The sequence below is a fragment of the Ammospiza nelsoni genome, chromosome 33 (genome assembly GCF_027579445.1).
Source record: "Ammospiza nelsoni isolate bAmmNel1 chromosome 33, bAmmNel1.pri, whole genome shotgun sequence".
NCBI classification, from domain to species: Eukaryota; Metazoa; Chordata; class Aves; order Passeriformes; family Passerellidae; genus Ammospiza; species Ammospiza nelsoni.
In genome coordinates, this window is record NC_080665.1 from 1327470 (window position 1) to 1349231 (window position 21762).

Consider the following 21762-nt stretch of genomic DNA (forward strand, 5'->3'; position numbering starts at 1 on the left):
GCCTGCTAAGGAAGTGTCCTGGTTTAGGACAAATTAGGGGAAATCTCCAAAAGGGAGCCCCCCAAAACAAAACAAACCTCCAACCACCCCTCCCCCAACACCGGGTTCGGGAAGGAATTTCTCGGAGGAGCAAAGTGGAAAACAAAACCTATTTATTTACAAGTAACAAAAGAACACTCCCCAACACAAGAAAAGAAAAGAAAACAAAAAAACAGACTGTGTGTTGAGAGGGCGCGGCACTTCTCTGCAAGCTTCGGGTGTCCTGGACGTCTCAGGTCAGGTCTGGAGCCGGTCCAGTATCTTCAGGGGAGGGTAAGAAAGAGGGAGCAAGAGAAAAGAAAAACAACAGCACAAAAAGCAGAAAGCAAGCAAGCAAAGCGGCTAGCCAAGCCAAGCAGCAAAAGCCAAAAGCAAAAAGGCCTGGTCAAACACTCCCCCCTCTCTTCCCCGCCCCGCCGCAGCAAGACGGTCGGGGGGGGGGGAAGAGAGAAAAGGCACAGCTGCCAGACACAACACACGATATTGGGATAAAGGCTGTAAACCCACGACACTCCACCCCTTATCCCATATCGTGAATATACAATAAAAACTTTCATTTCACTTACTCACACTTTTGACACTTACGCATTCCTCTCATCTTACTTGCTCAGACCTTTGACACTTACAGTTTCCTTCTGTCTCACATTCAACAAACAATGACATTCATATATGAGTCTCATCCCACAATCAGGTCTCCCTGAGGTACACACCGTGTTGTTCCATCTTTCTGCATTATCCACCATGTATAACCTGGTCCTTGAGCAAAGACAATCCCACGGATGGGTTTGTCTGTACTCGAGGCAGGGTTGATCCATACTGTCTTTCCCAACAAACCTCTGACATGGGCCACTGGGGCTTTATCCCCATCTACTATATTAAGGAGCTCACACTGAGCAGGACCCGCTCGGTTGGTGGAACCTCGAGTGTTAACTAACCAGGTAGCCTTTGCCAAATGCTGCTCCCAGTTTTTTAAAGACCCCCCACCCAATGCTTTTAAGGTGGTTTTTAACAATCCATTATACCTTTCCACTTTCCCTGCAGCTGGTGCATGATAGGGGATATGGTATATCCACTCGATGCCATGTTCCCTAGCCCAAGTATTAATAAGATTGTTTTTAAAATGAGTTCCATTATCCGACTCAATTCTCTCGGGAGTACCGTGCCTCCAAAGGACCTGCTTTTCAAGGCCCAAGATAGTGTTACGGGCTGTGGCATGAGACACAGGGTAGGTTTCCAACCATCCCGTGGTGGCTTCTACCATGGTTAGTACATAGCGCTTGCCCTGGCGGGTTTGAGGCAGTGTGATGTAATCAATCTGCCAGGCCTCCCCATATTTGTACTTAGACCACCGCCCCCCATACCAGAGGGGCTTCACCCGCTTGGCCTGCTTGATGGCAGCGCACGTCTCACAGTCACGAATAACCTGAGAGATACTGTCCATGGTTAGATCCACCCCTCGGTCTCGTGCCCACTTATAGGTGGCATCTCTACCCTGGTGGCCTGAGGCATCATGGGCCCATCGTGCTAAGAATAACTCTCCCTTATGCTCCCAGTCGAGATCTATCTTCAACTCCCCTATCTTTGCAGCCTGATGTACTTGCTGGTTGTTTTGCTGCTCTTCATTAGCTCTACTTCTGGGGACATGGGCATCTACATGGCGAATCTTCACAGGTAACTTCTCTACCCGAGTAGCGATATCTTTCCACTCTTCCGCAGCCCAAATTGGTTTTCCTCTTCGCTGCCAGTTCGCCTCTTTCCATCTCTTCAGCCATCCCCATAGAGCATTGGCTGCCATCCAGGAATCGGTATACAAATAGAGCCTTGGCCACCTCTCTCTCTCTGCAATACCTAGGGCCAGTTGAATAGCTTTGATTTCAGCAAATTGACTGGATTCACCCTCTCCTTCAGTAGCCTCTGCAACCCGTTGAGTGGGACTCCACACAGCTGCTTTCCACCTCCGTTTCATCCCTATGACACGACAAGAACCATCGGTGAATAGAGCATAACGTGTTTCTTCTACTGGTAACTGATTGTATGGCGGAGCTTCCTCAACCCGGGTCACTGGCTCTTGTTCCTCATCTGCGACACTAAAGCTTTCACCTTCAGGCCAATTTGTAATTATCTCCAGGATCCCAGGGCGATTTAACTTCCCAATTCGAGCGCGCTGCGTAATGAGGGCAATCCACTTACTCCAAGTAGCATTGGTGGCATGGTGGGTAGAGGGAACCTTTCCTTTGAACATCCATCCCAACACCGGTAGTCGGGGTGCCAAAAAGAGTTGTGCCTCTGTACCAATCACCTCCGAGGCGGCTTGGACTCCTTCATAGGCGGCCAAGATTTCCTTTTCTGTTGGAGTATAGTTATCTTCAGACCCCCTGTAGCTCCGACTCCAAAATCCCAATGGTCGGCCTCGGGTCTCGCCAGGTACCTTCTGCCAAAGGCTCCAGGACAGACCATGGCTCCCGGCTGCAGAGTAGAGCACGTTCTTCACATCTGGTCCCGTCCTGACTGGACCAAGGGCTACAGCATGAGCGATCTCCTGCTTGATTTGGACAAAAGCTTGCTGCTGCTCAGGGCCCCAATGGAAGTCGTTCTTCTTGCGGGTAACCAGATAAAGGGGTCTCACAATCTGACTATACTCAGGGATGTGCATCCTCCAGAAACCTATAGCGCCTAAGAAAGCTTGTGTTTCCTTTTTATCAGTTGGTGGGGACATGGCAGTGATTTTATTAATAACATCCACAGTAATCTGACGCCGTCCATCTTGCCACTTCACCCCCAAGAACTGAATTTCTCGGGCAGGTCCCTTGACTTTGCTCTTCTTAATGGCAAATCCAGCTTCCAAGAGAATATGAATTATCTTCTCTCCTTTCTCGAACACTTCTATTGCCGTGCTCCCCCAAACAATGATATCATCAATATATTGCAGATGTTCTGGAGCCTCACCCTCTTCTAGTGCAGCCTGGATCAGTCCATGACAGATGGTAGGACTGTGTTTCCACCCCTGGGGCAGTCAGTTCCAGGTATACTGCACTCCCCTCCATGTAAAAGCAAACTGAGGCCTGCATTCTGCTGCCAGAGGGATGGAGAAAAACGCGTTAGCAATATCGATGGTCGCATACCACTTTGCTGCCTTAGACTCCAGCTCGTACTGCAGTTCCAGTATGTCCGGTACAGCCGCACTCAGTGGTGGAGTCACTTCATTCAAGGCACGATAGTCCACAGTCAGTCTCCATTCTCCGTCAGATTTTCGCACAGGCCAGATAGGGCTGTTAAAGGGTGAGTGGGTTTTACTGACCACCCCTTGGCTCTCCAGCTCTCGGATCATTTTGTGGATGGGGATCACGGCATCTCGATTCGTCCGGTACTGCCTGCGGTGCACTGTTGAGGTGGCAATTGGCACTCGCTGCTCCTCTACCTTCAAGAGTCCTACTGCAGATGGGTTCTCTGATAGTCCAGACAAGGTGTTCAATTGTTTAATACCCTCTATCTCCACTGCAGCTATTCCAAAAGCCCACCTGAATCCCTTAGGATCTTTGTAATAGCCATTCCGGAGGAAGTCTATGCCCAAAATACACGGAGCCTCTGGACCAGTCACAATCGGGTGTTCCTGCCATTCCTTCCCAGTCAAGCTCACCTCAGCTTCCAACAAAGTCAACTGTTGTGATCCTCCCGTCACTCCAGCAATGGAAACAGGTTCTGTCCCCACGTGTTCCGATGGCATTAAGGTACACTGTGATCCAGTGTCAACCAATGCTTCATAGTCTTGTGGCTCTGATGTGCCAGGCCATCTGATCCACACCTTCCAAAAAACCCGGTTCTCCCGTGCCTCTTCCTGGCTGGAGGCAGGGCCCCTCTAAGCCAGATTGTCCTTCTTTCCTTGGGCATATGCCTTAGAAGTTCCTTCAAGGGGATCGGACATGTCATCGTCATCATTATACTTAACATCTCAGCTATGAGCGACCGGAGCTGCTATCCTTTTGGTGATACTTTCTCTTTTCTTCAAATCACGCACCCGTTGTGCCAAAGCAGCAGTGGGTTTTCCATCCCATCTCCTCATGTCTTCTCCAGACTCACGCAGAAAAGCCCATAACTCAGTCCGTGGGGTGTACCTTCTCTCCCCATCAAAGGAGCGCCAGCGTTGGACACCAGGACCTCTAATTTGTACAGCTGAGATTTGAATCAGGTCCTCCTTAATCTCTTCCCGGAGTTTCTTATGATTCTCCTCAATTTTATCCTCTAGTTTCTGCAGTCGGGTTTCCACTGCTGCAATTCTGGCATGAGTTGGGCCATGCACAGCATCTGCATACGCTCGAAGCTTCTTTGCCATATCGAGCACAGTCTCATATGTATCATCCCGCTTCATTATTGCTAGGGCAGAATCGTATTCAGGTGGCCCAAGTCGCACAAGTTTCCTCCACATTACAGGTGTGCATGGTACCAGGTCCGGATTTCTAGTTGTTGTATCACCTGAGAAAATGAGCTCTGCCACCGCCATCTCTCTCAGGCGTTGGATCCCCTGTTCTATGGTCTTCCACCGTGTCTGCTGCATATAGAGATCATCCGTACACAGGTATTGTTCTGCTACGCTTCTTAGGACCCGTTCCCAGAGGCTGTGAGGGTTAGCCCCCCTCATCATACCTTGATCGATGACAGGATCATGTGACAGGGATCCCAAATGCCTCGCTTCAGTACCATCCAAAATCGTAACCTCCCCTGCAGCATCCCAAAGGCGGACTAACCAACTAATTATAGATTCGTCAGGTTGTCGTCTGTAATCCTTTCTTAGGCCTCTGAGGTCCTTCAGAGAAAAGGAGTCAATATTAGCTCCAGATTCTGTGCCCCTTGATGTGGCCTCTGATTTTGGTGAGGGTCCTTCTCCTGCATCATCATCCTCATCATCCTCCACCTTTCGATCGGTCTTGCCTTTACACTTTCCACCTCTTGTATTAGCTGCAACAGCCATGGTTTGGGGCCTACTGTCTGATGCAGCTGCTAGCCTGGAGCCTGGGATGTTAGCTGCAGCCTGGGTCACTGGGGTAGTAACTAACTTATCTCCCTGTTCCCTTTCTGCTATCTGCTGCTCCACAGTATCTAGCAGAGTACGGTAAACAAATGCCAAGGCCCAGCTCACTGCAGTAATCCTTTCTTCCTTAGTATTACCATGGCACTTCTCCCTCAAATACTTTGCCACCTCGACTGGATTCTTAATTTGATCAGATGGAAAGTCCCAGTCTATAGGATCAGAAAATTCCTTTAAAGTCTGGCCCACGTCCTCCCATTTCCCACTCCAGTCAAGATTTTTCCTGCTTTGTTTTACTCCTAAGTCAGGAGTGTCTCTAACCCCTCTAGAAATCTCAGTCTTCATTTTATACACACTCCAGACAGTATAGAAAAGGCTTAATAAATTAAATGCCAGAAAGATGGTTTCTTTCAAACTCAGGGGAAATTCAGTATTTTCTAATAGAGATGTCAACAATTTGGAGGACAAGAAGGAAGACAAAGGCTGAAAAGCCCCTTCCCCTTCTTCTCCCCAAACAAACTGAGTAAACAACCATAATAACAGTCCATACATTCCTGAAATAAAGTCCAGCATTTTTATCCGACACATCATCACACATAAGACCAGCACAATGACTATTCTGGTTAGTGCCCCCCGCTTACAAAAGCTACTTATTAGGGCCAACATCAGAGCTATTTTTGGGTAAGGAAATAACCCCAGGGACCACAAAAGTATTAAAACTTCAAAAACCCCTAGGGACCAGAACGACCGGCAAGCTTCCACTCCAAATGACATTATGAATCACCGATATGCCCACAAAATAGCCAAAACCAAAATATTATTGTTATAGGTTTTTTTTCCACTGTTTTTTGGCCTCCGTTTCCCGGCCAATGCACCAAAAAGTATATTGTCCTGGTTTAGGACAAATTAGGGGAAATCTCCAAAAGGGAGCCCCCCAAAACAAAACAAACCTCCAACCACCCCTCCCCCAACACCGGGTTCAGGAAGGAATTTCTCGGAGGAGCAAAGTGGAAAACAAAACCTATTTATTTACAAGTAACAAAAGAACACTCCCCAACACAAGAAAAGAAAAGAAAACAAAAAAACAGACTGTGTGTTGAGAGGGCGCGGCGCTTCTCTGCAAGCTTCGGGTGTCCTGGACGTCTCAGGTCAGGTCTGGAGCCGGTCCAGTATCTTCAGGGGAGGGTAAGAAAGAGGGAGCAAGAGAAAAGAAAAAAAACAGCACAAAAAGCAGAAAGCAAGCAAGCAAAGCGGCTAGCCAAGCCAAGCAGCAAAAGCCAAAAGCAAAAAGGCCTGGTCAAACACACCCCCCTCTCTTCCCCGCCCCGCCGCAGCAAGACGGCCGGGGGGGGGGGGAAGAGAGAAAAGGCACAGCTGCCAGACACAACACACGATATTGGGATAAAGGCTGTCAACCCACGACAGGAAGGCAGGAGCCTCCCCTGAAATGGAGAATGTAAAATCCCCACCACCACCGAATTGCTAGAAATTTTAAATTAAGGGGAGCTCTCAGGCAAAAAAATATGGCAGCAGGAAGTAACAGTTCTTTCATAGAGAAGAAAATAAAAGGATAAAATAAACAATGCAGTAAACTAAAACAGCACTTAGAGAGTCAGAACACAACCTGACACCCTGTTGGTCAGGGTGTTGGTGGCAATCCAATTGGAAATGTGGCTGCAGTCCTCCTGGAGTGTCAGGTTCTGTTGGAGCAGGGGGTCCTGTAGAAAAGGGTGTAGTCTTTCTCTGAGGATCCAGTGGAAGAAGAGGCAGCCGCTGTTCCTCTGGCAAATCCAGTGGAGAAATTGTGCTGCTATTCCAGAATCTCCAGATTATATCTGGGTAGCAATGCTTGGCTCTTCCCTTTCGGCAGAGCATCTCCCAATGGGATGCTGTAGTTCTTATCAGTCACGCAGGGACATTCAATAGCCTGTTATCAGCAGATGTCCCCCCAGGAGGGAGTAGTGGTTGTGGAAGAAATAAGGAAAACTGCCATACAGATGGCAAATAGAATGCATCTTGCCTTGCAATCCAGGACACCTGCAGAGAAAGACATCTTGGTAGAATTTGAATGATTTCTGATTTGGGAAATCATTAAAAAAAAAGTGGGTCAGTTATTGGCCTGTGGTTTGTTCTCATCCAGAAAGATGTTCCAAAGTACTGCAATTTGACATTAAAAACCAGGAATGTGCCTCTTCATCTGGATATTGCACATGGACTGCAGAGCTATTTGTCATCATTATGATAGGAAAACAATTGGAGATCTTTTCCCAATTTAACTCTTTCTTCCTGTCTCTGGGATTAGGCCTCCAACACCTGCTGTTGGAGTCTTCTTTCCATAATCTGCTCCTTTGGAGTTGGGATGTGACAAATCAGTGGGAAGAGGGAGAGACCATTAAAACTTCAAACTCTGTTTTTATAGTCTCTGGATTTCCAGTGCTTAGAAATTGTCATGTTTTCAACTGTCTGAACAAATCCCAAATTGCTTACTTTTTCTGTGGCAGGAAACCTTCCTTTGGCCCCATTTAGGAACTGACCCTGGGAAACACCTCATTGCAGATGCATTTTGTTGGTTTTGCTAAGAGATGACAAGAAAATCAGCACACGGGGCAGGGATGAGAGAAAGGGAAGAAACAATTCCTTTCTTTATCTTCCTTGTGGGAACTCTCCTCTAGAGATTGTGCTCCAGCCAGAGACTCCCAGGCCAAGGGTTGAGGGGATCAATTCAGCTGAGGCAGTTGAGGCATCTCCTCCCTGGTCTGTAGCCCTGGGGCTGGCAGGGGACACGGGTGCCCCCCTTGCACCCCCTGGAATGGGGGATTCCTCCTGCCTCTGCCAGATGCTCCTGATCCTGGCATTAGCCCTGGCCTGGGTGCTCCTGCTCTGAGCTCCCTGCCATGGGCATTGCTGGTGCTGGAGGGCAATAGGGAGGGATTCAGTGCAAACCTGGGAGGCGCCAGTGGCTCAGAGATGTGTGGAGGTGACAGTGACAGAGTGACATAGGGAGGTGCAGATGGACACAGGGACAAGACAACACCCCTGGGAAAACTTCTTGGAAATTTGGGGGACTTTGAGTGTAAAATACACACAAACACAGAGACACAGACACAGAATGCTGCAAAGCATTTCCCAGCTATCTTAAGTGGAACATGGAGCGTGTATTCTATTCCTATCTGATGGGGCAGTTACCTTCTGTTAATTGGGCAGTTTTCTTTATCTCTTCCAAAACCCATCCTCCCTCCCAGGAGATATCTTCTGTTAATGGGCCATTGAGTGCCACTGCATGACTGATAAAATTCCATCATCCCATTGTGAGAAGCTCCGCCCAGAGGGAGGAGCCAAGCATTCCTACCTGGAAATAATCAGAGGGCTGGAAGACCAGAGTCAGCCTTTTCTACAGGATTCCCATAGGAAGACCAGGCCAAACACCACCACCACTGGATCTTCAGAGGAAAATGCCACCTTCCTACAGGATCCCTGCTTCAACACAGCCACACCTGTCACTGCAGGCAGACTGTAGCCACCGTTTATTGGGACTGCCACCGCCACTGTGACCCACTGGGTGTCAGGTCGTATTCTGAATCTGTCGGTGTTTTTTCTCTGTACTATTGCATTTATATTTTAATTTTCTGGCTACATAACTGTTATTCCTAGTCCCATATCTGTTGCCTTAGAGCCCCATAATTTCAAAATTATAACAGTTTGGAAGGAGGTTGTTTACTTTTTTCCATTTCAAGGGAGGCTCTTGCCTTCCTTAGCAGACACCTGTCTATTTAAACTGAGACAATGCCCCCGGACACCCAGGCAGGTGAGGAAGAAGTCAGTGCCCCTTTCCCCCTCTCTCCTGCTCCACCTCCCGGCCCAGCATGGCCCCCGGCTGCAGGACAATGCTGCTGCCAATGCCATCCTGCCGGGGAAGCACTGGGGACATCTCCTTCTCCTTCCCTGTGGCACAGAGGCAAATCCCATCCTGTCCTTGTCCTTCCTCCTGCAGGCAAGAAGCAGAGGATGGAGACCAGGGAGGACAAATCCCCACAGCAGAACCTCATGGAAAGGCCACTTTGAGCGGCTCTACTGCGCAGGAATCCAATGGAGAGGAAAAGTCCCAGAGGTCCCACAGGACGAGGGGCACCAAACCCAGCCTGGGTTGCTCTGAGGAGGAAAGACCCACCCTGGGCCAGGAAGGTGGACAGAGCTTCAGCAAGGGCTCGGAGCTGGTGGCCCAGGAGCAGCTTCATGATGGGGAGAAGCCCTACAAGTGCTTGGAGTGTGGGAAGGGCTTCAGGTGCAGCTCTGAGCTCGTCACCTACCAACACATCCACACCGGGGAACGGCCCTACGAGTGCCTCGAGTGTCCAAAAATGTTTCACACCACTTCCACTCTCGTCAGGCACCAGCGGATTCACACAGAGGAGAGGCCCTTCCGCTGCCCTGAGTGCAGGAAGGGCTTTAGAGAGAACATCAGCCTTGTTACCCACTGGTGCATCCAAACCAGGGAGAGGCCCTACGAGTGTCCCAAGTGTGGGAAGAGCTTCACCCAGAGCTCTCATTTGACCAAACACCAACAGAGGCACCGGTAAGGGAAGCCCTGCAAATGCCCCCACTGCAGGAAAAGCTTCTTGCACTGCTCCAGCTTCATCCCCCATTGGAGGATCCCCTTTGGGAAGAGCCCTGGTGATCCATGTTCCCTGTCATCAAAGCTGGGAAGACAGCTGTCCCTTTTCCTGTCCCTGCCAATGACATGATATGGGTCCAAGAACATGAGGGTCTGGCCATGTTTGTGTCATTATATTCACTCCCACATCAGGTTATTGCTAGGGGCAGGAAAGGAACTGTCTCTCTCCTCCCCTGAGGAGAAGGGCGTCCTTTCCAGGCAGGAGTGAATATGTGGCTGGAAAGAGACAGTCAGTGGTGTTGTAGTTTTCCCTGTAAATAGTTTTTCTGATCCTTTCTGTTACCAGTGTTGTTGCTGTTCCAGTTTGTTCCTTATCTGGTTGCTGTTCCAAATAAATTGTTCTTATCCCAGCCCGGGATCTTTGCCTTTTGTGCTTTCCATGGGAGGCAGGAGGGCAGCGAGGGCAGCGCGGTTTTAGCAGGAGCAGAAAATTGGGGAATCCCATACCTGCACCCCGGCCCAAGGAAACCGAGCATCCCAGCTGGTCCCAGCCCTCGTGGCCATGGCAACAGCCTTGGGAGCGGGTCCCTGGCTGGGGCTGTGGGAACCTCTTCCCTCTGGTGCCCAGGGACAGGAGTAGAGGGAACAGCTGCAGCTGAGTCGGGGCAGGCTCAGGTTGGATGTCAGGAAAAGGTTTTTGCCCAGAGGCTGCTGGGGCCCTGCCCAGGCTCCCCAGGGAAGGGTCCCAGCTCCAGGGCTCTCTGAGCTGCAGCAGCGTTTGGACAGCGCTGCCAGGCCCAGGCTGGCATTGTTGGGGTGTTCTGTGCAGGGCCAGCAGTTGGACTGGAGGATCCTGATGGGTCCCTCCCAGCTCAGCCAATTCTGTGGTTCTGGGATCCCATGAGCCTGGGGATGGGGCTGCCAATGGTTGCCATGGCAAGGGGCTCTGGCTGCAGGCCTGAGTTGGTGTCCATGGCAACCAGCCCGGCATGGGGTCTCCATGGAGCTGCCGAGGGACTGACCATAGCAACAGGGGGCTGGTGATGGTTGCCATAGAAACTGACCATAGCAACAGGGGGCTGGGGAGGGTTGCCATGGAAACTGTCCAGAGCAACAGGGGGCTGGGGAGGTTTGTCATGGAAACTGTCCAGAGCAATGGGTTCTGGTGATGGGTGCCTGCTAAGAATTGAGTTGCCACAGGCACTCAGAGGGGTTCCATGGGATGTGCCCTGATTTTTTAAGATTTTCTACGATACTGAAATTTTTGTAGCGAACTTTCTCACACACTTGCTGTAAATAACTCATTGTTTTGCATTCCTTTATGGAGGAGGAGAAATTTGATGGATTCTTAGTTTGTCCAGTGTCATTGGAGAGGTGACACTGTCACCCTCCAATCCACTGTCACTCTTGGGAAACTATAAATGTTGGAGTCAGAAAATAAACTTCATTTTTTTTTCACCATGAGAACAGCGGTGTGCGCTTGTGTTCTTTTGTGTCCTATAGCAACACATGGGGACATTCCAAGAGTCTCCAGCCTGTTCCAGAGCTGGAATGTCACACACAGAGACAGGGGCTCCATGGAGACCTCCCAGAGCTTTCTGGGGATGGTAAAGAGCCCTGTGCTCAGAGGCAGTCACAGCCATTCCATGGTGACATCCCAGGGCACCTTGTGCTGCAAAGGCACCGATCTGTCACAGGCACTCACAGGGGCTCCATGGTGACATCCCAGGAGTCCCCAGGCTGCCAAAGACCCAGGATGTCCCAGACACTCACAGGGGTTCCTGTCATGGGCCAAGTGGGAGATTCAGGCAAAAGCTTTGTTTCTTCCTTGGAGAAATTCCTGCTGAGTCATGGGGTGGAGAAATGGCACACAGCAGCCACCATAGAACCCATAAAACCCTCCAGATCCCCATGACTTCTAAAATTCCATCTCAGAGAGGAGACTGGGAGTGGCTGGATCCAATCCCAGCCCCAGACATTGACAAAGGTGCAAAAGATTGGACAGGGGGAATTGAACTTGTCCCACAGGATTAATGATGGTATACCAGAGAGATTTCTAGAAATTCTGATCATGCTTAGACAGAAAGATCTTGATCTGAGTTATTTCCTCCACAGCATTGGAGCTCTAACAATTAGAATATTCTTTGCTAGGAAGAAATTTTGAAGTCAACAGGGCCTTGCTGGAGTTGTTGGAGCCCATGGCAGGCAGAGCCTCCTGCTCCAGCAGGAACTGCCTTTCCTGTGCTATCAGCAGGGCAGGTCCTGCTGCAGGAAAAGCCCCAGGCCAGCCCCAGCACAGGGAAGGGCTCGGGCACAAGGGCAGAGTGCCGTGCTGGGAGCTGTGCCAGGGAGAGCCTGAGGCACCAAAGGCACCTTGGCAGCAGCAGCTGCTTGCAGCCCATGGCCAGAAGGCTCCCTTGGCAGCCCGGCCTGGTGGCCACCACTGCAGAGCTGCTGCCTCAGGGCTCATTCCTGGCTGGGCTCTGAAAAGCCACTTCTGCCCCAGGAGCCTGACTGGGAAGCCATTGGCCCCAGCACCTTGGGGACAAGATATTAATGACAAAACTCTTCATGGCAGCAGAGCCAAGGCAGGGGCAGAGGAAAGGGCAGAGCCAGGCCCAGGGGACAGGGCTGCCATGGTGATGGCTGTAAGGTCACTGCCCCAGCAGCAGCCTGGCTGCCCTCAGCAGACATTCTGGCCAGAAGCCTTGTGAGGGCACCCAGCATATCAGAGAACCCACAATGCAGGAATTCTGTCACTGGAGATGAGAGGGTTTCAATGGGCAACGCTGCACAAAGCTCCTGCTCTTGGACAATTCCTGGGATGGGGAATCCACTTCTCTGGAAAAACGGTTGCCATTTTGTGCCACTCTCATAATTATAAAATATTTCCTCTTTCTAACAAATGTAAATCTACCCTCATTCAATTTAGAAATATTGAGCCTGTCACTGCAAGATTTGGGAGAAAATGCCTTTGACCACATTTTTCCATTTTCACAATCCTTGGAGAGGAACCAAAAATCTCCCAAGATGGGATTTGGAGGCCTCATCATATAACCAGCAGAGATGGGCTGATGGCTCTGGGGTTGTTCCAGATTACAAGGCAAGATGTACTCTATTGCCATCTCTATGGCAGTTGTCTTTTCAAGTGGGCAGTTTTCCTTCTCTCTCTGACTGGACATCTGCTTATAATGGGCTATTGAATGTCACTGCATGACTGATAAGAACTACAGCATCCCATTGTGAGATGTGAGCCCAGAGGGAGGAGCCAAGCATTGCTACCCAGATATAATCTGGAGATTCTGGAATACCAGAACAGCTTTCTCCACTGGATTCCCCAGAGGAACAGCAGCTGTCTCTTCTTCCACTGGATTTTCAGAGGAAGAATACATCCTTTTCTACAGGACCGCCTGCTCCAACAGAACCACACCTGACACTGCAGGAGGGCTGCAGCCACATTTCCAATTGGACTGCCACCAACACCCTGACCCACAGGGTGTCAGGTTGAGTTGTGACTGTCAATGTTTTTCTAATGTACTGCATTGTTTATTTGTTTAATTTTCTTCCCTAACAAAGAACTGTTATTTCCTGCTCCCATATCTGTGCCTGAGAGCCCCCTTTATTTCAAAATTATAACAATGTGGAGGGAAGAGGGCTTCCATTTTCCATTTCAGGGGAGGCTCCTGCCTTCATTAGCTGACACCTGTCTTTTCAAACATTAACAAGGGGAAAGTTTCAAAGCCTCAGTTATACAGCAAACAAAGTTTGGAGGAACAAATAAAATGGGAATTGGGGATGTTCTATTAGTTCCAGAAGCAGGATGAAATTTATTAGGACAGGATTTACAGGTGCATTTTGACATTCTCTGGAGTGCTCCCAGAGAAAGGGAAAATAGTAGTTGAGCTTCTCCAATTAAGGGAAGAAATTGAGGAGAAAATTCAAGAGATGATTTGGGCAAAACCAAAAAACTGAGGTAAATTGAATATGAAACCTATAGTAATAAAAATAGTTAATGTGAACCATCCAGTTCAGCTATGACAATATCCACTCTCCCTGGAGGGGAGATGGGGACTACAGCCACTGATCCAGGACCTACTTGAGGACAGGATCTTAGAACCATGTATATCCCCCCATAATACACCCATATTACCAGTAAAGAAGTCAGATGGGACTTACAGGCTTGTCTAAGATTGGAGAGAAGTGAACAAAAGAATAGTGAATCAGTACCCAGTAGTGCCTAATCCCTATACACTCCTAAGTAACATCCCAGTGGTTTAGCGTGATAGACCTAAAAGATGCTTTTTGGGCATACCCACTGGCAGAGGAAAGTGGGTTATATTTGCTTTTGAATGGGAGGACCCCAATTCTGGGAGAAAGCAACAGATTCAGTGGACTGGGTTACTCCAAGGGTTTTCTCAATCCCCAAACTGTTGTTATCTTGTTGAATTTCATATTTCTAAAGTCCCATATTGTCACAAACATATTTCTAAAGTCTCGTACCTTCTCGGTGATATTTCTTGGGGGCAGTTCTTCACATCACAGACTTCACCTTCTTCTTGTTGCTGCTTCTTAGTCAGGGCTCCTGACTGGCCAAGCCCAGCCCCTTTTATCCCAGTTTTCTTCACTAGCTACAGCTGCAGCCCAGTTAAGGACATCGCAGCTGCAGCCCATCAAGAACAACCGGGGCTTATCGGGGCAAGGCCTATATACAGATATTCAAATACAATACAGATATTTTACTAGGCCTCCTACTATACCAAACCTCTTTGGTCAAGCTCTAGGAGAAGTAACACAACTCTTCTCCATTAAACCTGAGATAAAGCTCATCCAATATGTAAATTATTTGCTTCTCTGAGGATGGGAAGAAAAAGAAATTTGGGAATCCACCATAGTGTTGTTAAATTTTCTGGGGCGCCAAGGACTTCAGGTATCAAAAGGGAAACTCGAATTTGTAGAAAGGGAAGTGAAATATCCAGGACATATAATTTGTCAAGGGAGCTGGGGACTGAACCCTGAGAGAATTACAGGAATAATCTCACTCCCACGGCCAAAAACTAAGAAAGAAGTCAAAAGGTTTTTAGGGCTGTTGGGATATTGTAGGCTATGGATTGGAGGATACACGCAGGCCATCCGGTTCTTGTGTGAAAAGTTAATTGGAGAGATTAGGTGGGAAAAAGACAATGAACAAACGTTTGAAGCTGTGAAGCAAAAATTAGTCAGTGCACCAGCCCTGAGTCTTCCTGCCTTAGACAAACCCTTCTATCTGTCTGTGGATATAGAAAAAGAGGTAACACATGAAGTGTTAGCCTAGGACTGAGGAGGATCCAGGAAACCAGTGGCCTATTTATCAAAATTACTAGAGCCTGTCAGCCAGGGCTGGCCAGCCTGCATTCAGGTGCGGCAGTGACTTCCCTACTCATAGCAGAAAGCAAAAAATTAACCATTTAATTGAAAATTGAAGATATATGTCCCAGACTCAATAACGAGTATCCTGAGAAATGGCTCACTGATTCCCAAATGCTAAAGTATGAAGCCATCTTAACAGATAATGTTTTAGAGCTAATCGTCAGTAACCAACTCAACCCTGCCCCGTTTTTATATGGAGAACCAGATGAGGCACTAATACATAATTGCCTAGAGGTTATAAACTGTCAAACTAGAGTAAGAGAGGATGTAACAGATCAACCACTCCAAAGTGAAAAACAATTGTACATCAATGAATCTTCACAGGTAATAAAGGGGCACAGGGTATTGGGGTACGCTATAGTGCATGAAGGGTTGGTAGCCATAGAAAAGATAAAGTTACTTTCCAACTGGTCAGCCCAGGCATTGAGTTGTATGCCCTAAAACAAGCTCTGGATATATTAGCACAGAAAAGGGGAACAATATATACAGACTGGAAATACACTTTTGGAAGAGTGCATATATTTGGAAAAAATTGGGAAGAGAGGGGGCTATTAAATTCAAAGGGAAAGGGATTGATTCACAAAAAATTTCTTTTAGAAGAGTTAGAAACCTTACAATTACCAGAGTAAGTAGCAGTGGTGTATGTTAAAGGACATAAAAAAGGGGCAATTCAGGAGGAGCGAGGCAACAATTAGGCTGATCTAGAGGCTAAAAATGCAATTGAATCAGAGACAAAAACACTAATAATAGTATTAACACCCATGAGAGAAATGCAAAAAGTCCCTGTATTCAGTGGGACAGAAGAGGAAGAACTCCTTAAAAGAGGAGCCAAGAAAGATAAAAAAGAGAAGTGGAGATTACCAGATGGAAGGCAAATGTTGAATAAACTCCTGGCCAGGAAAATGCTAGAAGGCATACATGGAACAACACATTCGGGTACACAAGTGCTAAGTGATCAATTTCTAAGGGATTTGGGATGCAAAGGAATTTTCAGAATAGCTAAGCAAGTAACTGGAGGGTGTGTGATATGCCAACAAGTGAATAAGAAAATCATGAGGAAAACACCCAGAAGAGGGTGACAACTAGCCTTAGAGCCCTTTCAAAACATCCAAGTAGACTTTACTGAGCTTCCCCAGGTACAATGGTGGAAATTTTTGCCACTGATAGTAGATCACGTGACTTATTGGGTAGAGGTGGTACCCACTGTGAAAGCCAATGCCAATGTTGTGAGTAAAACACTTCTAGAATCAATCATTCCCTGATATGGGATGGCAAACAGGATTGATTCAGACTGGGGAACTCATTTCACATTAAAGATATTGCAGAAAATTGTTCAGGCCCTGGGAGTAAAATGGGAATTACACACTCCATGGCATCCACAGAGTTCTGGTCAGGTTGAGAGAATGAATGAAACTCTTAAAAGAGCTCTATTTAAGCTAATGATTGAAACCCAAGTGTCATGGATGAAATGTCTCCCTTTGGCCTTATTAAGAATTATTAAGAATTAGAACCCAACCCCAGTCAGCTCTGGGGGTGTCACCCTATGAAATGATGTTTGGGTTTCCCTTCCGGACCTCACCTCAGAAGGTTGCCACCTATGAGGAAGGGGAAACCAATGCCAAGAAATTTGTTATGTCCATAGCACAAACCTTAGAAGGGCTAAGACATAAAGGGGCAATTACTTAATCTACCAGCCTGGATTGCGGAATCCATAATATTAGTCCTGGGGATTGGGTGATGATCAAGCCACAGGGAGATCAGCCTCTAACTCCCCAGTGGGAAGGTCCCTTTCAGGAACTGCTCACCACCAAATCGGCCGTGTGAACTGCAGAGCAGGGATGGATTCATGGCAGCATAGTCAAAGGCCCAGTAGAAGAGCCCAAGGAGTGGACTGTAACATCCAGGCCAGGTGAAACAAGATTGACTCTCAAGCAGAGACTGAAAGACAACCAGAAAAACACCAAGATACCCAAAAAGTGGAGTCAAGCTTCCACCAACCAGCTTGAGAACTCTTCCTGTTTTAATGGATGAGAAATACCAGCATTTGTTGAGGAGAAGTACACAAGGAACTGTGAAAGGTAATGGGACAGCTTCTTTAAGAAAATAAGACAAAAGAAGGGAAACAAGACTGGGTTGGCCCCTTTGTTTGCTACCAAGAAGGCTCCATACCCCTGCTGTGGGTAACAACCCCGTAGGCATGGTAAGGTAGGGACAAAAGGCCATACCAGACCTCTATAATTCCTCAGTTGTCTTTTAATTCAACAGGGACTGGAGGGCAGGACTGAGTTGGCCACTGTACTGACCCCTAAAATACACTGACTATGGATAGCAGCTACATAGGCACGGTAGATGGGAGTCAAAGCCATACTGGACCTCTGGGATGCCATTTTGTGCATTCCAAATAAATGTGTCTAAGGAAAACCTGAGATTTTTTTCTCCTGTTCCCACTGTCCTTGGCCACATCAACAGATGCTGGTGTGACTTATTCAAGAGAGACAGAAATTTTTTACTTAAATTGTTCGTGCAAAATGACTTCTACAAAAAGAAAAGGAGGTTTGTTATAGATGAGTAATTCTATGGTTGACTCTCACAGTTAAGGGGTGAATATTAAATATATGTTAAGAGAAGTTTAGTAGATGTATAGTTATCTTTCCCCTCCCCCTTGCATTGTTATCACAGGATGGCCTCAGTAGTTGGGGCAATTGGGAGGGTCGGCTTGTTACTATGGCAGCACCTGACCTCCAATCAAGGTGTATGACAGTGATCTCTGCCACTAGACAGAGAAAAAGGAGTCGATTGACAAGACTTTGGGAGGGGCTAGAGGTGTAAAAGACAGAGCATCCATTTTGTAGATGAGCACGTGGTGACTGAATTCTTTGCTTCCGGCACTGTATTCTTTTCTTTATTCAGTCTTCTGTTGTATTTGAAAAGATATGAAAATCAAGAACCTTCTGTTGTATTTTGATAAGGACTTAATAAACCATTGAAAATATTGAAAGTGAAAATCATGTCTCACATGGGGTTGGAGAATCTGAGGTGTGGCTGTCCACAATGGACTCCAGTTCCAATGTATAACTCTTCTGACATGGCCAGACCTCCTTAGGAGCAGCACTACATCAATATCAGGAACGGAATGCTGCAATCACCTCTTCTCAAAAGAGAAAAGTAATAAAATACAGTCTTTAAAATAGGATTACATATTTCTTAGAAGCTCATTGAAACATTTCTCTGTAACTGTAAAAGGAAATCTTCCTGATGAACTGCTCCAGACCAGAGGGAAATCAAGGCAGAGCCATGGTTTGGCAGGACTTGCCTGATCCTAATGAGCTCTGAGGTGCATTTGAAGCTGAGCCCTTGAACCTCAGGGCCTGAGAGGAGATTGCACAAACCTTTCCAGGAGTCAAAGTCAGAGGAAAGACCCAAAGTGTCTCAAAGCATGAATGGGTCCCACTGAGGTCCCTCTCCAACACAGGCTCCTCATGGACTCCTTGCAGGAGAGAATTGGAGGCCAGGATGGCACAAAAACCTCTCAGAGATGGAGAGTGGAGAAAGAAAAATCCAAAGTACCTTAAAACCTTGAGTACCTCAAAGCATTAATGAACCCCACTGAATGTCAGTACAAAGCTCTCAAGGGACTCATTAAAATAGATAATTGGGGCCATGATTGAACAAACCTTTCACAGAGTCTGTATCCAAAGGGCAACACCAAGTACCTTAAAATAACTGAAGTACCTTGAAGCATTAATGACCCCCAATGAGTGTTGTTACTGACAAAGCCTCTCCAGGGACTTTAGTAGATAATTGGAGGCCATGAGTGCACAAACATCTCAGAGACTCCAAGGCAAAAGCCAAACCCAAAGTCCTTTGAAAAACCTGCAGTACCTGCAGGGAGCATTAAGGAGCCCCCAGGGCCATTCCTGGCCAAGGCTCCCCAGGGACTCTTGCCAGCAGATCCTTGAGGCCACTGGGATGTGGGCTAGGGGGGATGCTGAGGGCAGGACAAGGGGCTGACCGTGCCCAGCCTGGCTGGGGCTGTGCCAGGAGGCCCCAGTGCTTCAGGACAAGGTGTCTCCTCCCAGCCCTTGGTGGCACGGACCCTGCTGTGCCCCAGAGCACCAAAACTTGGCTTCTCTTTGTCCCCACCTGTCATCACTGCCTCCAGTTCTCTGCTCTGCCTGGGGCCTGGGGACACTTTCTCAGTCATGTCCCTCACTGGGACCAAGTAAAAGTCTAAGAAACTTTAGAGATGGATTCTGACTTAGAGTTCTGGAGAGGTTTCTTCAGCTCCCTCTAAGGGACTGATATTCAGGGCCTCAGCACAAAGCCCCAGAGGCTCATTAAAGTCCTGGTGCTGTGTCTGTGCTGCTGAGCTGGGCTGGGCTCCTGGCCCAGAGGCAGCTCCTGGTAACCAAGAAGAGCTTCAAAAGCACATTTCTCTTAATGAGCAGCTCTTCTGCCAGCCCAGCAGGACTGGGGCACTGCCTGCAGCCACCCCAAGCACAGCACAGAGGCACAGAGAGCTTCAATCAGTCAGGGCTGGGAAGAGGCTGAGAAGTGCCTGGGGCAGAATCACTGCCAGCCCTTGGCACAGGAACCTCTGGCTGCAGGACAATGCAGCTGCAGCTCCTGGAGCCATCTCCTCAAGCTGGAACATCCCAATGACTACAGACCCCGTGAGTACATTCTCTGATTGTCTCTTGGGCAGAGCAGCCAGGGGTGCCCAGGGCTGTTGTGCAGAGCAGGGTCCTGCAGCCCAGGGCGCTGTGCTGGGGCAGGGACTCTGCTGCTGCCAGGGAATGCTCTCAGCCAGCCCTGGCAGCTGCTGCCAGCACTGGGGGACAAGATCTGGGTGGGAGGAGACAGCTGGTAAGGCTTGGAAGTGTTCTGCTTGTGTGGTGAGGATGCTGCATTGTTCAGGGCTGCTCTTAGCATGGCATTTAACTGCAGCACATTTCCAAGTACATTATACAGGGAGCATAGCAAGGCAGGGGCTGCATAAAAGCGAAAATCCTGCTTTTTTAATATACTGCTCTGGGTAACCTGGATGGACCCTATAGATTTTCATCTCTCAGTTCAGAATGGAATAATAAAAACATTTTGTCTCAGATCTGAATAAAGCAGGCAGTGACAGATATCTGCACAGGGCCCCTTTGAGGTAGCATCAGTGTCGCTTTTCCAGCCTCCTCATGGTTGCTCTGACATTCCTATCAGAGCCTGCAGAGCCAGAGCATCCCCTGGGCAGTGCCAGAGCTGGGAGGGGTCTTCAGGGCAGAGCTGAGTCCCCAGGGCTGGGCTGGGCTCTGGCAGCACTGGCAGGGCCTAGCCCTGGGCACAGGGAAGCAGCTGCTGGCAGGGACAGCTCCAGGCAGCAGAGCCCTGGGCAGGCAGTGGGGGGAAAGTGCCCCCAAGATGTGCTGGGATATTCAAAGTCCTCTCCAAACCCAACTATTCCATGATTACTTTTCTTACAGATCCCCATGCCAAGACAGCTCAAATGTCCAACAGCAGCTCCATAAGCCACTTCCTCCTGCTGGCATTGGCAAACACGCGGCAGCTGCAGCTCCTGCACTTCTGCCTCTTGCTGGGCATTTCCCTGGCTGCCCTCCTGGGCAACGGCCTCATCATCAGCGCCGTAGCCTGCGGCCACCAGCTGGACACACCCATGTTCTTCTTCCTGCTCAACCTGGCCCTCACTGACCTGGGCTCCATCTGCACCACTGTCCCCAAAGCCATGCACAATTCCCTCTGGGACACCAGGGACATCTCCTACAAAGGATGTGCTACACAGCTCTTTTTCTTTCTCTTCTTTATTGGGGCAGAGTTTTATCTCCTGACCATCATGTGCTACGACCGCTACGTGTCCATCTGCAAACCCCTGCACTACGGGACCCTCCTGGGCAGCAGAGCTTGTGCCCACATGGCAGCAGCTGCCTGGGCCAGTGCCTTTCTCTATTCGCTGCTGCACACAGCCAATACATTTTCCCTGTCCCTGTGCCATGGCAATGTCCTGGGCCAGTTCTTCTGTGAAATCCCACAGATCCTCAAGCTCTCCTGCTCAAATTCCTCACTCAGGGAACTGGGGCTAATTGCAGTTAGTGCCTGCTTGCTATTTGGTTGTTTTGTTTTCATTGTTTTCTCCTATGTGCAGATCTTCAGGGTCGTGCTGAGGATCCCCTCTGAGCAGGGACGGCACAAAGCCTTTTCCACCTGCCTCCCTCACCTGGCTGTGGTCTCCCTGTTCATCAGCACTGTCATGTTTGCTCACCTGAAGCCTCCCTCCCTCTCCTCCCCATCCCTGGATCTGGCTTTGTCAGTTCTGTACTCAGTGGTGCCTCCAGCCCTGAACCCCCTCATCTACAGCCTGAGGAACCAGGAGCTCAAGGCTGCTGTGAGGAGACTGATGACTGGGTGCTTTCAGGAACATTAAACTGCTGGTCAATTTCTGCAAATCACTTGTAATAAAACTAGTTTTTGATACTTCTTGTTGGTTTCATTTTGGAGATTTCTTTCCTTTTTTTTAGTTTTTCCATTCTGTCCACAAAGAAACATCATTGCTTGTGCCATTTCTCATTTTGTTTCTCTCCACGTTCCTTGTGGCCACAGACTGTGTCAATGGGGGACTGCACTCTTGGTGTATTTAAAGGAAGTAAAGGATGTCCCAGCAGAGTTTTCTGCAGAGATG

At 48.5% G+C, this 21762-nt stretch overlaps 2 protein-coding genes across 2 annotated transcripts in view; both read left to right on the top strand.

Annotated features, from left to right (window-relative positions):
* LOC132085896 (zinc finger protein 180-like) overlaps positions 1-9639 on the top strand; it is a 32060-nt gene extending 22421 nt beyond the window's left edge. Inside the window, exons 5-6 of the mRNA XM_059491370.1 lie at positions 9307-9330; positions 9457-9639. Of these exons, the coding sequence (XP_059347353.1) occupies positions 9307-9330; positions 9457-9639 (207 nt within the window). The remainder of the gene's footprint in view (positions 1-9306; positions 9331-9456) is intronic.
* Positions 9640-20550: 10911 nt separating this feature from the next.
* On the top strand, positions 20551-21507 carry LOC132085917 (olfactory receptor 14J1-like). Its single transcript, XM_059491386.1, has one exon. The coding sequence runs from the start codon at positions 20575-20577 to the stop codon at positions 21505-21507; it is 933 nt and encodes a 310-aa protein (XP_059347369.1). The 5' UTR covers positions 20551-20574.
* The last annotated feature ends 255 nt before the right edge of the window (positions 21508-21762 follow it).